This window comes from Lycorma delicatula, chromosome 9 (assembly GCF_047948215.1).
Source record: "Lycorma delicatula isolate Av1 chromosome 9, ASM4794821v1, whole genome shotgun sequence".
NCBI classification, from domain to species: Eukaryota; Metazoa; Arthropoda; class Insecta; order Hemiptera; family Fulgoridae; genus Lycorma; species Lycorma delicatula.
The window spans coordinates 46,226,381-46,242,535 of record NC_134463.1 but is presented as its reverse complement, the minus strand read 5'-3'; the positions used below and the strand labels follow the sequence as shown (position 1 = coordinate 46,242,535).

The window sequence follows — 16,155 nt, the reverse complement described above, 5'->3', positions numbered from 1 at the left end:
CATAATCAAGTACTTATTTAGGAATATCAAGGTATAGTGGGGATAAATCCTAAATTTATCAGGTGGAAAAATATAGGTATAGTTTAGAATACAACAAACATAAAAACACTACATAACTTGACTCTCAAAAAAATTAAACACAATCAAAATTATGTCAAAAAACAAACTGTCTAATGTTTATTATTAACTGATAACCCACAACAATCACTAGTATTCAAATTAATTTCGAAGAATACTGTTTGTATTGTCAATCTAATTTTTCTAAAGTCGAAATTTATTGTTAAGTTTTGTTCGCTTTTGTTTTTAATAGTAAAAGTTGATTTTTGTTTGTTTTTTAAACTTTATTATATCAATTTTCTCATGATTAGATTCTCTATAAGTTTTGAGAAAAAAATTTATTCATTTATTAATCATTTAACAATGTTATTGTACTTCAAACCTAAAAAACACATGTTTTTCATCACAAATTTTTCTGTTTTACATTGGATATCAAAAAACTAAAGGAGATATAGTTCTGGAACCTGTTTTATGTGATTCTTCAAGTAAAAAAACATGATAAATCATAACCCTGTAAGAAGCATAACATAGACCATATCATAAAAAACATACGTCTACTCCTTAACATAACACCTCAAAAAATTCAGTATGACCTATTTCACCACGGGTTCTGAAATCTGAGCAAAAATTTTCACTAGCCATAACTCAATAACAAAGCGTTTTCAGATATATGTTTGGATAAACATTTTTCCTTATTTCAAGCTCTAGAATCAGTTCGTAAATTATATACCTTTCCTCTTGAGTCACTCTATATATTATGTGTATCAGTAAAAAAGTTACTGAGTTTGTGTATTATGTATGTCAGTAACAAAGTTATTTAGTATGAAGTATATTGTATTCTACTAAGTATTTAGTATATAGTTTATATAGTTATTTAATACATTGTATGTAATCAATAGAGATATTATTTGTAGTCAGATCAGCCGAGTCTAGCATTAGTTAGTATGATATTTGAAATTCTTTATCCATATATATAACAACTGTTTAATTAAACAATTATGTAATATCAATCATTGTGTGTATTTTTTTGTAATTTTGTATTTTTCAGTGTAAACTCTGAAAGTAATTTTATTATTTTTAATTACTTCTTATCATAAAATAATTATACATGTGTTTTTTCAGCCAACTTCTAAAACTACCTCTTTCACCAAGTAAATGGACTTCCTTATTTACAGCTATAACATCACTTGAAGAAAACGCTTTGTTTGGATTGGATTATTTATCAATTAATCTTGACAATATTGTTGAAAGGTAAATAAATTAATCAATGCAACATTCTGTTCTGAAAAATTTTCTTGATTATATATCTATTTTGTATTGTAGTTATAGTCATTACTTAAGGTACAGGCCATTTGTGTAAAATTCTGATTAGTTATTCAGTTATCATTAGTTCCTTGAATATTATAATAGTAATACTGATGACAATAAATATTTGTAAGAATTAGACAGCTTACTGGAAAGAAAGGAGATTTTTGGCATTTTATAAATTATTTAACTTATGACTTGTAGATAAATATTTTTAAACTTTGGTTCCTGGAGAAAGTTAAATCATTTTCCAATCATATTCAGGAATAATTTACTCAGCTATTAACAAAGTTACTCTTATTACAAACATGTAACATTCTTCCAACTACTTCCCATATTTAATTAAGTAGGATGCTCTTATTTATTCAATTATTTATTCTAGTGCGACCTTCTAAAAAAAAGTCATAATATTTGATGGGCCAGACATTCAGAATATATTCATAGTGTTGAATTTTTTCTTTTGATTAAGTGGAAAAAAGTGAAATGTATTTCATTTAGTTCATTTTATTGAATTTTTTACCTGAAATTAAATGTAAGCAATAAAAATCAAACTGTAATCTTTAATATGATAAAGTAGATAATAATAGTAATAATAACAACCCTTACCCAAAAAAGAAAAATTAAAAAGGAAAATTTCACAAGAAAAATAATAAATTTCTCTTTCTCTGGAAGTGGAAGAAAGAAAAATACTAAGGAAAATAATGGGATTAATCAAAGAATGGACAAATCAAAGAAAATGAACAGTACCGAAGGTGACATAACAAAGACCTGTATACACAGATTGAAAAAATTACAGATATTATTAGAAAATGAAGAATGGATCCAAACACTCATTAATACAATTTTCACACACCTCTATAAGAATAAAACCAACAATAACTGGTTTCAAGAAACAAGGAAAGATTTAAACAAACTCATAATAACGATCCTGACATCAAACAACGATCACCTCTGAAAAACAAATTACAAAGAATAGCAGGTTTTCAGGAGAAATCAAGATGTCAGACCAGAACAACATGGACTGAAGAAAGGAAAGAGAAAAAAGGAAGATTATTATGAAATGTGGAATAACAAAAGACTTTCCAAAATGAATTAATTGAATCTTGTGGTCCAAAGAGGCCCTTACCAACAAAAAAAAAAAATAGACTGCTGACAATAGCCCCTGGTAAATTGTTGTGTATTTTGTGATCCTGTTCTAATCAACTTTTTACCACGCTTTCCCTTGAATCATTCAGGATCAAGGGAGTTCCTTTTATTTTTCGTGGAGTAACATATCTATCTACTGCTGACATGATGCGTAGAATGTATTAACTATCAGTAAGAATAAAATATTTTTTATACTTCTACTGGGAAGAAATAAATAAGACATCAATAAGTATTTGACAAATTATTTAACAATAAGGCATCAAATATCTATTGAAAAAATATTAAGAATTTTAAATAATTTCTTTGATATAAATTCCAAAGATAGCATAATTATTTTTTTAAATCCACTTAGTTTCTCTTATGAATCAATTACACATTAGTATTTTCCTTGATGTTGGTTACTTCACGCATTGAAGTGACAAAGTGCATTGTATACTAATAAACCAGTTTTATAAAAAAATTGTTATTCTACAGAAATCATTTGAATTCTGAAGCACCTATAAAAGTTAAAGATTAAAAAAAAACCATTATCTCATTTTTGAACTCACTAACCTTCTTCAGTATCTTAATGTTACTTTAAAGAATGAATAAATAAATAATAAAAGGTCTCAACTAATAATATGCAATTTCTCAAGCATCATCAGGAGCCATCATCAGGAGTTCAAATTAATGTATAAATCCGGTTCAAATTAAGCTTTGAGTATCCAGTGGAGTTACTAGTAGGACTGAACAGTCATGACTCTTTTTAAATTTTAAATATGATGTTATTTAAACTTTTGATTATGCATTAATTTTAACTCCTGATGGTGGCTTCCAAGTAAGCCAAAAGATCTAGAGAACAACATGCTGATAAGGTGGATTATATCAATTGTTAATTTATTTAATAAATTGTAAAACAACTGGTGTCATTTAATAAAAATTAAGAGTATTCATATGTCTTATCACATGGTTTTTGTCATTCAAAAGTCTGGCACTCAGGAAACTTTTGTAATAAATATAATTCAGTGGAAGAATTTTATTTTAAGAGATAATGCTGTCAGTTCTTTAACTAAAAACTTTCGATTTCACTCAAGTTGAGAGCATTATCTATATCTATATTATGATCCAGAAGAGAGTTTAGAGTTGTACATATAACATTTAAATCAAAATAAAAATCATTTAAAAAAACATTCAATTGGCATGAACTTTTCAATAAATATTAATTCATTGCTTTTTTTTCAATCGAATAAGTGCTTTTTATATGCGTATTATTTTATTTTAAATAGTATCAGTTGTTTCATATAATGGTGTCCTCCTATGACAATATCTGTGATAATGAACAAGATGCCATATGCATTTTATGATTTGAAACTGTTTTTTTTCTCTTATCTGAAAAATTACATATATATACATTTTTTATTTAATAACAATTTTTAAATATGGTATTTATGAACTATTTGTGAGTTTTGTTCATATTTAAATTACAATATGTAGTAGTACGGACAATTAAGGAACCACTTTATTTTCTGATAATTATCATTGTAAAACATTACAATAAATAATTATAAATAAATACAATAAAAATGTTTGGTTTTCTTGATTTAAAAGGTTACTTAGATTTTAAAGTAATAATACTTACTCTTCAAAGTTATTATGATTATACGTGTTTGTATATTCATGCATACAAGTTACCAGGAATAATTTTGATCAACTGCAAGAGGAGAAATATAATTGCAAAGTATAACATGAGGAATGGCTTAGTAATTCATACTAGCGCACTCAATGCTTTACAAAGTCATTTAACTATAATATAGAAACAGTTGTAATAAAAGTAAAAACAATAATAGCAATAAAACCAGTTATAGTAAAAATTTATAACATGGCATTCTTTTTTTCAGAGTTGGCATAAGTAATACAGTAAGCTTTATCACACAGTTACAAAACAAATTATCACTTCAAGGGGTAAACAAAAGAGTAAGTAAAGTAAAATTTTAATATAACTTAAGCGTTATTATTTTAAAACTATAAAATAAATTATTTGAATTCTAATGTCATACTCTTATTTTTTCACTGTATTAACATATTCAGTTTTTTAGAATAATAGTTTTCAAATTCAAAAAAATCATGATACATTATGCCCATCAGAATAATATAGTAAATAAAAAGAAACCATTACACAGAAAACAAAATTACTAAACAAACAAAATATTCCTAGAATGTGTAAACTGAACTGCTTTGACTGTAACTGTACGGTCGATGATGTGTTCTGTTGGTTTTCAATCAGAACACGACTTCAAAGACAAATACTTCAAAACCTTCCATAGCAACACATAATGAACATTTGCTGACCATCTCTTAGATATAAATCACAAATTCACCAATAAAAGAGAATTTTACATTCTAACTCATTTTTAACACATTCGAACACTACGGAATATATAAACTTAAAAATATGAACAGTCAATTCAAATCTTTCACACACACTTTTTAACTTATACACTTTTCAACCGTATTCTAAATATATGGCTGCCTAATCACATACTAAAAAAAAAAACAAAAAACTACAGCAATAACTACAGCTGACACCAAAGTGTCAACAGCAACACTAATTACTGAAGGTGGCTGTAAGAGTGAATACAAATTTTGAATTAAATAAACCTCACATTTTATTTAAATCAGTTTTTATTGAAGTTGTTTTAATTGAAGTTGTTTTTAATAATTATGTTGTGAATTTGTTACTCTGGTTTGATAAATATTTTATATTCTATTGCAATGCATTACTGACCAAAAATCAGGTATATGCTAAACTCACAGTAATGGCTTTCTGTAAAATGAAACAGGCTTTAAGCCTGTAAAACATCTTTACCAGGTTTCAAAGACTAAAAAATACATATATTATACTTAATTAATATTTGCACTACATCAACAGTAACAAATTGTGAACTTTTAGAAAAAAAATATGATTAGTTTTACATATTTATCAACTCGTTTTCTTTTATTGTTAACTTCATTAGGCATTTAATGCCACTGAATGAAAATAATGTGATAAAAATAAGGTAAAAAAAATAATTTTAGTATTCAATCAAATCTCCTATTAAAAGTAGGTTTTAATAAATCATTGTGTTCTTAAATTTCAGTTTTTCATTAAGATTAAACAATATGAAATACAAAGGTTACAAATATTCCTTTTCATCAACCATGTGTTAGTTTAAAATTTAATAAAAAATTTTATAAGCATAAAGTTGTTATAAATTTTACATCAATATGAAGAAGAAATATTGATTCAACTGCACAACACAAACAGTAGCTTGTGCAGTTTGCTTGGACCCTTCCTATTATGTTTCCAGTATTCAATAACACTGTCGATAAAAACAAAATTTATTTAGCAATCCACTGAACAATAATGATTTCTTTATGTACATGTTTTCTATTAGTGAGTATTTTTTTTTCTAAGATCATTCCACTTTTTTTTTCGGGACCACCATTAGGTATTGCTTCAGAGGATAAGATGAATGATTTGTAGTATGTGAAAATCCCATGCCTGACCGGGATTCGAACCTGGGACCTTTGAATGAAAGGCCGAGATGCTACCACTTGTGCCACAGAGGTTGGAAAAAAAAAATCATTCCACTTAAGCTGATTTTTCAGCTATAATACAGCTTTCTATTATTCCTTCATCTTTAAAATCACATAAATTGAAAAGAATCACAGCTTATCTACCGTTTAAAATAAATGAAGTGAAAAAACAAAACTAATTTTAAAAAATTTAATAAAAATTAGAAGAAAAAATTTAGGAACACATAATAAAACATTCAATATTCCGTAATTCTTCTTTTTCTTTAATTCTTAAAGTAAAGGCTTCTTAAACTCAGCATGAAATTATAAAATAACATTTAAAATATTGAGTGTAGTCATAACTACATTGCTTATAACCTAACAAAAATAAATATTTGTATTCTAGTACAATGGCTTACTGATACAAAATCAAATACCGCTAAATTCATAGTAATGGCTTTCAGTGTGTAATATCTCTTTACCAGGTTTCACAGAGTGTAAAATTACACATACAATTCTTAATAAATATTTGCACCTATCAACAGAAAGAAGCTATGTTATTTTTAAATAATTGTTGACAGTGGATCCTTACTTCAAAAGTGTTTCATTTCTATAATAATATTGTAGTTGAAGTATTGGTTTTGTCTGATATTTAGTAATGTGCCTTTGAAATTTTGGTTGAAAGCATGCCAAATGTTCAATATTTTGCTCAATAAAAATTAGACACAGTGATAAAGCAGTGAGAGATTCACTGTTAATCAGAGTGGTGCCAATAAATTTTTCTTGTAACTGGACACTTCAATAAAATCTAAGAACACTGGGCAATAAACAGAAGTTACAGTTATAAGCATATGAAAAATTATAAATTAAAATAATAAATTTGGAAAAAATTCCACATTTATTTAATTGCTAATTAGTAGTTAGACTTTACATAAAAAAGTAATTTACAACTTGAAAGTATCTTTTTTAAATTATTTTTATATTTATATAGTCTCTATTTTTTAAAGTATTAGGTCTAAAAATAAAGTAATGAGACTTGTTCAGAAAAACTTTTTATTTACAATTCAATCATACATGGACTATAACCTTCAAAATAGTTCCCTTGGGAGCCACGCATCACTTTTAACAGTTTTCCAACTCTTCATAGCAGTGTTGGAACTCAGAAACCGGAATATCCTTCAGATGGTCAGTTACATTTTTTTTTTAATGTTTTCTACTGTTCCAAAATGGTGTCCTTTGAGGTGTTTTTTTAAAGTCAGGAACAGGAAAAAGTCGCAGACTCAAGTCAGGTAAATAAGGTGGTTGAGGAACTACAGTCATGTTTTTCTTTGCCAAAAACTAATTAATAGAGAGTACAGTGTGTCATGATGCAGCATCATGTTTTTGATGGCTGGTCTCACGCAGGCAACTTTATTTCGCAGTCTTTCAAGAATTTTTCAGTAAACATATTGATTTTAAGTCAGTACTGTAGGCAAAACTCCTTATGGATTATGCCATTACTATCGAAGAAACAAATTTACATGGTTTTGATTTTTCGATTTGTTCATTTTTGCTTTTTTGAGACCTGGTGAGTTTGAAGTGTGCCACTCCTTGCTCTGGCATTTTGTTTCTGGGTTGTACTCAAATATCCAAGATTCATCACCAGTAATAACATTTTTTAGAAAATCAGGATCCGTTTCAATTCACCCTAGAATATCGCGACACACTTCCACCCTATTATTTTTCTGTTCAAGAGTGAGGTTTTTTGGGACTAATTTTGCACAAACTTTTTTCATACCCAATTTGTTTGTCAAAATTTGACGGACTATAGTACAATTCAAATTCATTGTTCTGCAATCATTCTGACAGTTAATCGCCGGTCGTACCATATCACATCTCTGATTTGCTCAACATTGTCATCAATGGTCTTTTGACATTAATGGTCTTCCAGAGCGTGGATAGTCTGCAACTGAATCCCAGTCATTTGAAAATGCTTTAAACCACCTAAAAACTTGGGCTCTTGACAGAGCATCATTTCCATATGTCCTTTTCAATTTAAAAAACGTTTTAGCAGCATTCTCATTGAGTTTAACACAAAACTTGATTGCAGAACGTTGCTCATAATTAGTATGACTCATTTTTGTAACGCATAACAAAAACTCATTTCACAAAAGGTTTGTTTATGTCTCATGTGGTAACAATAGACTAAAAATATTAATATCTAATATAAATCAACTATTCATATAACCATAGATTTACTAGTATCTTTACACTGTTGCAATTTTGGCTGCAAAAAAAAACTAGTTTTATTACTTTATTTACAGACCTCATATTTCTAAAGTACTGAGTATTTTAAAAGTATTTCTTTAAAAATAAATTAAATTCACATCAGTCTACATATCATTATGCGAGGAAAAAACTGAAAATTTTTTTCTATTCTCTAAGTGAACAATGTAATTTCTCATTTAAAGAATCTTCCAATAAAGTTAAGTCCAATGAAGTTATTATAAAGAATAAAGTTACAATAAGACCATCACAAAAACTTCCTCTACAAAATAAAATAGAATCAATGAAACATGTTTAATAAAAAATAAAACTAAGGAGTAACACATAATAAAAAAAAAAGTGGGTCAAATTGAGAACCCCTCATTTTAGAGAAGACTGCTAAAATTAAAATAGTTATAGATTATAAATAAATTAGTTATTTATAGATATTAGATTAGTAGATAGTTATAGATTTATAAATTATAAAATCGATTAAACTTGATAATATCAAGACTGGGTGGTCCTAGAAATGTGCACCTACTCAACCTAAATATTGTTGACACTCGATGTAGAAGTGGATACAAACCTAGTACCATAACACTGTTGGAGGTGAGCCAACACTAAATTAATATCTAAATATTACAACATTTTAAATTAAAAAGTCAGACAGATATGATAATCAAATGCTATAAAATTTTTCTCATGCAAAAAGAAAAAACTAACTATAAACGGGGTCAGTCTGAGTTACATCATGAATAAATAAATAAATACATTGATAAATAAAAAACTTAAAATTTTTAAGGTATTGCTTATAATAAACATATTCTTCTTTTTCAGATTATAGAAAGTTTACAGAAAAATAAAATGTCAACATCACCAGAATTACAAACACCATTGAAAAACTTATTTTCTAACATACAGAAAAATGAGGAATGGTTAAGTAAAAGGTACAATGAGTTAAAACATTTGTTACAATTTTATAATTATATGGAGAGTAACAGTTACAATTCACAAATACAACAATTACCAGTTTTCTATTATGTCAGCTATGTTTAGTAACTTAAAAAGCTAAGTCAAATCATATATTATTGTAATTAATTTGTAATTATTTAATTAGGATTAAGTATATGTAATATAATTGTAAAAATAATATTTTAATTTTTTTAGCTTTTGTAAATTAGTAATAATAAAATGATTAATTCATTATTTATTTAATTTTAACATTTTTTATTTATTTATTTAAGTACTATAATCCTCATAGTAGTACATGACCTGACAAGATTCACAAGTTGGACATATTTTCAGAAATATATCTTGCTTACACTTACTTACCAACAAGAAGCATGTTGAGACTGCATCAGTAGCACCGTGCATCACAAATGAAACCTGCTTCATGGTGTAACAGGAAATGATTTCATTTGTATAAATTTATTTTTTTCTCATTTTTTAACAATAATACTGATAAATAACATACTTAGTGTTTGTTAATGCTACAAAAAGTATTTTTGTGCCTGAAATTACTTAACTGAAAAGAATAATGAAATGTAACCATGGTCTGATTTTTATAGTGTGGCATTGAAATCTTATTACCTGTTAAATAAATGTATATAATGACAACATACACGTAGTTCAGTAATAAATAAATACAATTAATTAGTTACTAAATTTATTGTTTATAAAAATAAATAATTTTTTAGTAATAAAGCAATACATGTACTTAAATTATTTTTTGTTTGAAGATCCAAGATTAATAAAAGTTTTTTTTTGTACAACTATTATAAAATAAAAACAATTTTAAATTTTCCAATTGAAACAAAAAATGTTTAAATTATTTGATGTACAACTTGGAGAACAAGCTGTCAAAGCAATAGCATCTAGATATGATCTTTGAATGATATAACAGTAAGAGACTAGATTGTATCAGAAAACAATATGTATTTCACTCCAAAAAGATGTACAGTTCCAGTCTTCCACAACAGTTCAACAAAAGGTTTCGACTTCGTTGGAAATTCTGAATGGCCAGTTGTTTCCTCCAATCTAAAAATGGGTGAGCACTTTCAGATAGTTTTCATGAGATAGAATCTCATGATTGTCAACATGACAAACAGATTCTCTTTTATAACTTTATGGGGCACCTTTTTTTTTTTTTTTTTAAACCCTTCCTGGCAACCGGTTCAGCAATTAAGCATACGCAGTCACCAGAGGCAGTCTCTGTCCCCCTATCTACTCCTCAACAGGAGTTTCCCTCTGGGGTCCTCCCGGCATCATTAGGACACATGTGGACTGCCGCTTCTGGCAGCCCATGCCCCTTCCGCTGAAAGGCTACCCTCCCCGGCCCTAAGCAGTTCGCTCGACTATCGCATCGCGGCCCCTCACACCTCAAGGGTCCCCCATGTCATCATCAGAGCACCCCGACCCACACAACTTGCGTGTAGACCCGGGCGACCTAAACATGGAGGCTACCTTCCTTGCCCTAATGTCACCACGTTTCATGATTCTCTTCATTCTTCCTCTACTCCCCCTGGGCCGATCCGACTTGCTGGTATAGCGTCGCCCAGGAGAGTGTCTTTTGACTCTAATAGGCCTCCCCACCTACCGGCTATATACCGGCATGGCAGGTCAGCCTACCGGTTCAGCTTTTTTGAGGTTCTCATTTCTCTTTTCCTCCTTTCACACATTGCCCTTTGGACACCACGCTATACCATTGTGACGCAGTGTCGGGTTTTGTTTTTGTGTTTTTTTTTCCCTGACCTAGCACCTCGCTAAGACCACCCACGTAATTCTCCTGTCATGCAGCCTCTGCTTCATGCCAGTTATGGCAGACCAAGAAACACAATGAAACCAAATCATAATAATAAACCCTAACACATTAAACAACATAAGAAATTCACATTACATCCAGATCACAATATAAACTAACAAGTTAAACAATAAAGCTACTACAACCAGGCCCACTGCGTGCGGCTCTTCTCCAAGCCCTGACACCGGCTTCGCCAACCACAATTTAGTCACACTGACAGTGAAGATCAGTGTGACACACAATGAAATCCGTCCCCTTATCATTCTGGCGCAGACAACACAAGAAATATACATCAAATCACTATTAACTAAGACATCAAACAATAAAAAGTACAACTAAACCTACTTGATGCAGCAAAGCCCTAGGACCCTGACAGACAACCCTGTCAGTCCGCTCCCCACTCTTCATAATCCCGCTCCTTTCGTTGTAAAACTGCAGCCGCCAAACCCTTGACCGCCCTCCGACTGTCTCGGCTCTGGAGCATGAAGGCTACGAGCGTGTCCGGCGTGACCCCGTCTACATGAGAACATGTCTTCTCATGTCCTGCCATCTCAGGCACCCGAAGAAAGTATGTTCGGCCATGTCAGCTTCCCCACAGTAGATACAGTTGGGGAAGCTGCGCCGCTTGAATTTGTGGAGGTAACCAGTAAATTCTCCATGACCAGAGAGGAGCTGACACAAATAAAAATTGACATCTCCGTGTCTCCTCCCCAGCCAATCCTTCAGCCTCGGGATCAACTGCCGGGTCCAAGCCCCTGTGTTCGCAGCCTCCCAGCGTTCTTGCCACTCCTGCATCATCCTGCAGGATCCTGATATCCTTCGAGTCCTTCTTTGACATACCTTCATAGACCCTCTTCAGATGGAGGGCACGCTGCCAAATCGGCAGGATTCCCACCAGGACATGCGCCGCATCACAAGACACAGTCCTGTAGGCCGCTATCACCCTTATAGCGGCCCGTTCTAAAGCTTCACACCAGATCGGGGCCGCGTATAGCAGTACTGATGTCGCAGCCGCCATCAGGAGCTTACGCTTCGCCATTCTTGGCCCCTTCCTGGTGCCCATCAGCATACTTAGGGAGGTAGCCACCCTCTCCGCCTTCGTCGTGCTCTCCTTCAAGTGTCTAATGTAACTACCTGACCTCTCCAACCAAACCCCTAGATACTTGACTGCCAAGGACTCCACCACATGAACCCCCCGAACAGCTATCCCAATTTCTCGTAGGCGACGTCGACCTACCACTGCAGCCATCTGGGTCTTTTCTACCGCAAGCTCAAGCCCATGCGATTGCATGACATCTGTTGTTAATAACAGAGTGGGTTCATACAGATCTGTACATTTAGTACACTAATTATAATTCTTTACAATCGCTTTCTACTTTTTGAACCAATAATGGACATATACTCATATACTTGTAGTCATACTAATGTGCTTGTGTAGGATGTTACATTTTAATCGCCCCAGGCGATTAAAATGTACACATGTGTGTAGTAAAACTACACACAATACAAATAAATTACCTAAACAAAAGTTACTAAGATTGGAGAGGAATAACATGATTTCCTTGGATTTGACCTAGAACTTGACTTTGACCATTATTTCAAGGTTAACACCATCTTTTCAAATGTGACCTATTTTTGATCCCACCAATGAAAAAAACAGAAAATTTTACAATGGAATATGCAGTCACACATACTATCTTAAACCTCTTTTGAAAGTCATATGGCTAACCATCAGAGATAGTATTATATAATAGTGTAGTCATTTTTATGCTCTTTCCCATAGTTTGCGAGATAAATGGCCTGGAATATAAATTTCAGGAATATTGTATGACCTTTAAAAATTTTGTAACTCATAAAACACTATCTCCGTACAACACTATCACCATATAATACTACCTCCGATGGTTAGTCGTACTATTTTCAAGAAAGGTCCAAGGACATATGTGTGACCACATATTTCAATAAAAATTTTCTGCTCTTTTCATTAGTTGGATCAAAAACAGGTCATTCCATTTGAAAAATCATGTGTTAACCTTAATGTGTCCCCCTACAATCTGAGTAACTTTTGTTAAGATAATTTTTTTTGTAATGTGTTAGTTGACAAGAAAATTGTCTGGGCCGATTAAAATGAAACACCCAGCATATATCAAGGCTTATTGAACTTGATCAATTTCCATATTGGCAAGGTATCTATAATTTTTTTGTCAGACTCCTTAAACAAAGTTTACAACATTGTGTGTGTGTGTGTGTGTGTGTGTGTGTGTGTGTGTGTGTGTGTGTGTGTGTGCGGGTGCACGTGCTCCACTTTTGTACAATTCTCATAAATATTCTACCTCATTGATGTTTACTGTTTTCAGCTTTTGGTATAAAGTACAGCATTATATCAGATTTACTTATTACTCTTCAGAATGAAGTCATAAAGTTATAATCATGCTTGTCTTTCCAATAAACATTTTTTTTTAAACACTGTGCTATGCCTGTTTTGAGCTTAAAACTAACTGAGGAAGATACTTTGAAACGTAATGAAAATATATCTAAGCTAAGCTAATTCAAGCTGTGAAAGCATAATTCTTATAGAAAACTTTTGAAATAACTATTTATACATACTCTATTTCTCAAATAAACATACAGTTCTTTGACGGCCCATATTGTGTCTGTTAACCAGTAGGTACCTGTCATCTTAATGACCCCCCAGAGCAGGACAGTAAAACATCAGGTGTTCATTTGACTGGACCACCCTGTAGATGCACAGCTCATCAGCTGCCAGGCGGAACCAAAACAGATATTGGTTTAAATTAACATTGTTGGTGAGCACCCAGGCACTTGTTGCCCTTAAAAACAAGCTTGAGGCACACCATCCCACCAGATCCTGTATCAACTTATACAATCTTCAATTATCTTCCCTTGGTCATGGTATCCCATTCCAGCTGTCATGCTTCTATCATGAGGCTGTGCAGCCTCTTCCGCAGGCGGGAGATGGGCATCTAATTGAAATTTAGATCCGGTGCACTGTGATCACCATTTCTACTCCTACAGAGTAGTTCATCTATCATGCAGTTTGTATATAACAAGTGTACTTACCACTAAAAGTTGATTTTAGTGTGGTAAATTTCAAAACATTCTTGTAGGCAAAGGCCAGCCTGGCAATCTGAGCACCAGTAAACTGTCTCTCCTTTTACTTTGTTTGGAGCACACAACACACGTTCTTTGGGGCTTTGCCTTTTTGCCAGACGGTGGAATATTTTCAATAAAATGTCTTTCAGCCAGTCTTGCAAGCTGGGACTCAGTTGATGAGTGACCATGTACTGGTTTGTTGCCCTGAGTTTTAAACTTGTGAACTAACTCATTCGCCAGGGTTAATCTAAATGACAAATGGTCAACTTTTGGATGTGTTTTCTTCCACATTAAACATGAATTTAACACAGCTACGTTTATTAAAACACTTTTAAAGAACTTTGCATTCCATTTGGCCTCACGTTTTCTTTCTATTGGGTAACTCTGGAGCATTTGGTCACCTAGATCCAAATCTCCCATATTTGTATTGTAATGTAATACTATTGAAGAATTTATTGTTTTATTTGATTTTGATGTATGCTGTTTCATTTCAATATTATGGTAATTTCAAATCAGGGTGATTATTTCCTTGTCAAGCCACCTGAATATGAAAATACCAAACACATTATGGATATAATAACTGGCATACGAAGAAATAATATAGTGCAAAATATTCACAATTTCATTTTCTATGCAGCTAAAAACAGTAGAACAGTTTAAAATAGTTTACCAATGTCACTAGAGGGCAGAATATGATATGGCATTAACATCTTCAACTTTAAAAATAAAAAAAAATAATGAGGGCTGTGTGTTAATGTTACTGCACCACGGGTGAAGTATAGTGAATTATCCCGATATTTTTTGGTGTAGCTAAATCTTTTCATATTGGGATGAATTTACAAGACTACAAAAATTTCACATATTCATAGTTTAATAAAGAACATTAAAATATTGAATTTCCAGAATATAAACAATTTAATCGCCTTACTTGAATTCAGAATTCAAATTAATTATAACAACACTATTTCTGTTACACATGAAGCAAAACTTCTAGGTTTTTCTAAATTCTCTTTGGACAATCCAACTGATTTCATTTACAGCAAAATCAAGCTATACTCTTTTGCTTAGCACCTTACCTAAGCTTTCATCATTATTAAATATTTATTATGCAAATTTATATTCCATTCTGAGTACAATATCATCTCTTGAAGTGGCCTCTAAAAGTCAGAATGATTAAAAAAATGGACTGTCAGATCATTGTTTGTAGTACGTTTAAATATGAATCGTGTAGATTGTAATTTAGAAAAACAACAATTTTAACTTATTCCAGTATTTATATTAATGAATGTGCAATCTTACTTACTCTTAAAAAATAATAATATATGTCTCTATTAAACAGAATAGCAGAACTATTTCTGTGTCTAAACACAATAGTAGTTCAGGTTATGAGAAAGGCTGTTACTATGATTATGTTGTCATTTTTAATAATAAATAACCAAACCATTTAAAATTCTTTGCATCAGATTATTTAAAATGTAATTAAGAGTTTTTCTTTCAAACAAACAGTATTAGTCTGGCCATGCATTTTTAAACAATAATAATTAAACATTTTTAATTGTAAACACAATTATATCGTAATTTAATTTTAAACAAATAAATATATGCTTAGCAATTTTGAAAAATGCCTTCTGACTTTTAATTAATTTTTTAATTACTTTTTAAATTTAGAATCTCCATCCTTCTACCTTAACATTATTATTTCATTTATCTATTTTAAATAAAAAAATATGGACTTTTATCACTTTTACTTTTCATTTTATAATTCAATAAAAATTTCCCTTGATTCCTTCAAACAAATACTGTAGCAGATGTTCCCCGTTCATCCACGTTGTTATATACCTAATCATTACTAACATGTTCTATTACGTAATGATCCGAATAAAAGATTTATTTATTTAATGCTTTCTAGTTGCTTCTCTGCATTCATTTCTTCACAGTACTATTTATTTACATTT

General features: G+C 31.0%; 1 protein-coding gene across 1 annotated transcript in view; it reads left to right on the top strand.

The window, feature by feature from the left end:
- LOC142330227 (aminopeptidase N-like) overlaps positions 1 to 9,507 on the top strand; it is a 149,934-nt gene extending 140,427 nt beyond the window's left edge. The window contains exons 14-16 of the mRNA XM_075375380.1: positions 1,180 to 1,308; positions 4,386 to 4,461; positions 9,124 to 9,507. Coding sequence (XP_075231495.1) covers positions 1,180 to 1,308; positions 4,386 to 4,461; positions 9,124 to 9,342 — 424 coding nt within the window. The 3' untranslated portion in view covers positions 9,343 to 9,507. The remainder of the gene's footprint in view (positions 1 to 1,179; positions 1,309 to 4,385; positions 4,462 to 9,123) is intronic.
- The last annotated feature ends 6,648 nt before the right edge of the window (positions 9,508 to 16,155 follow it).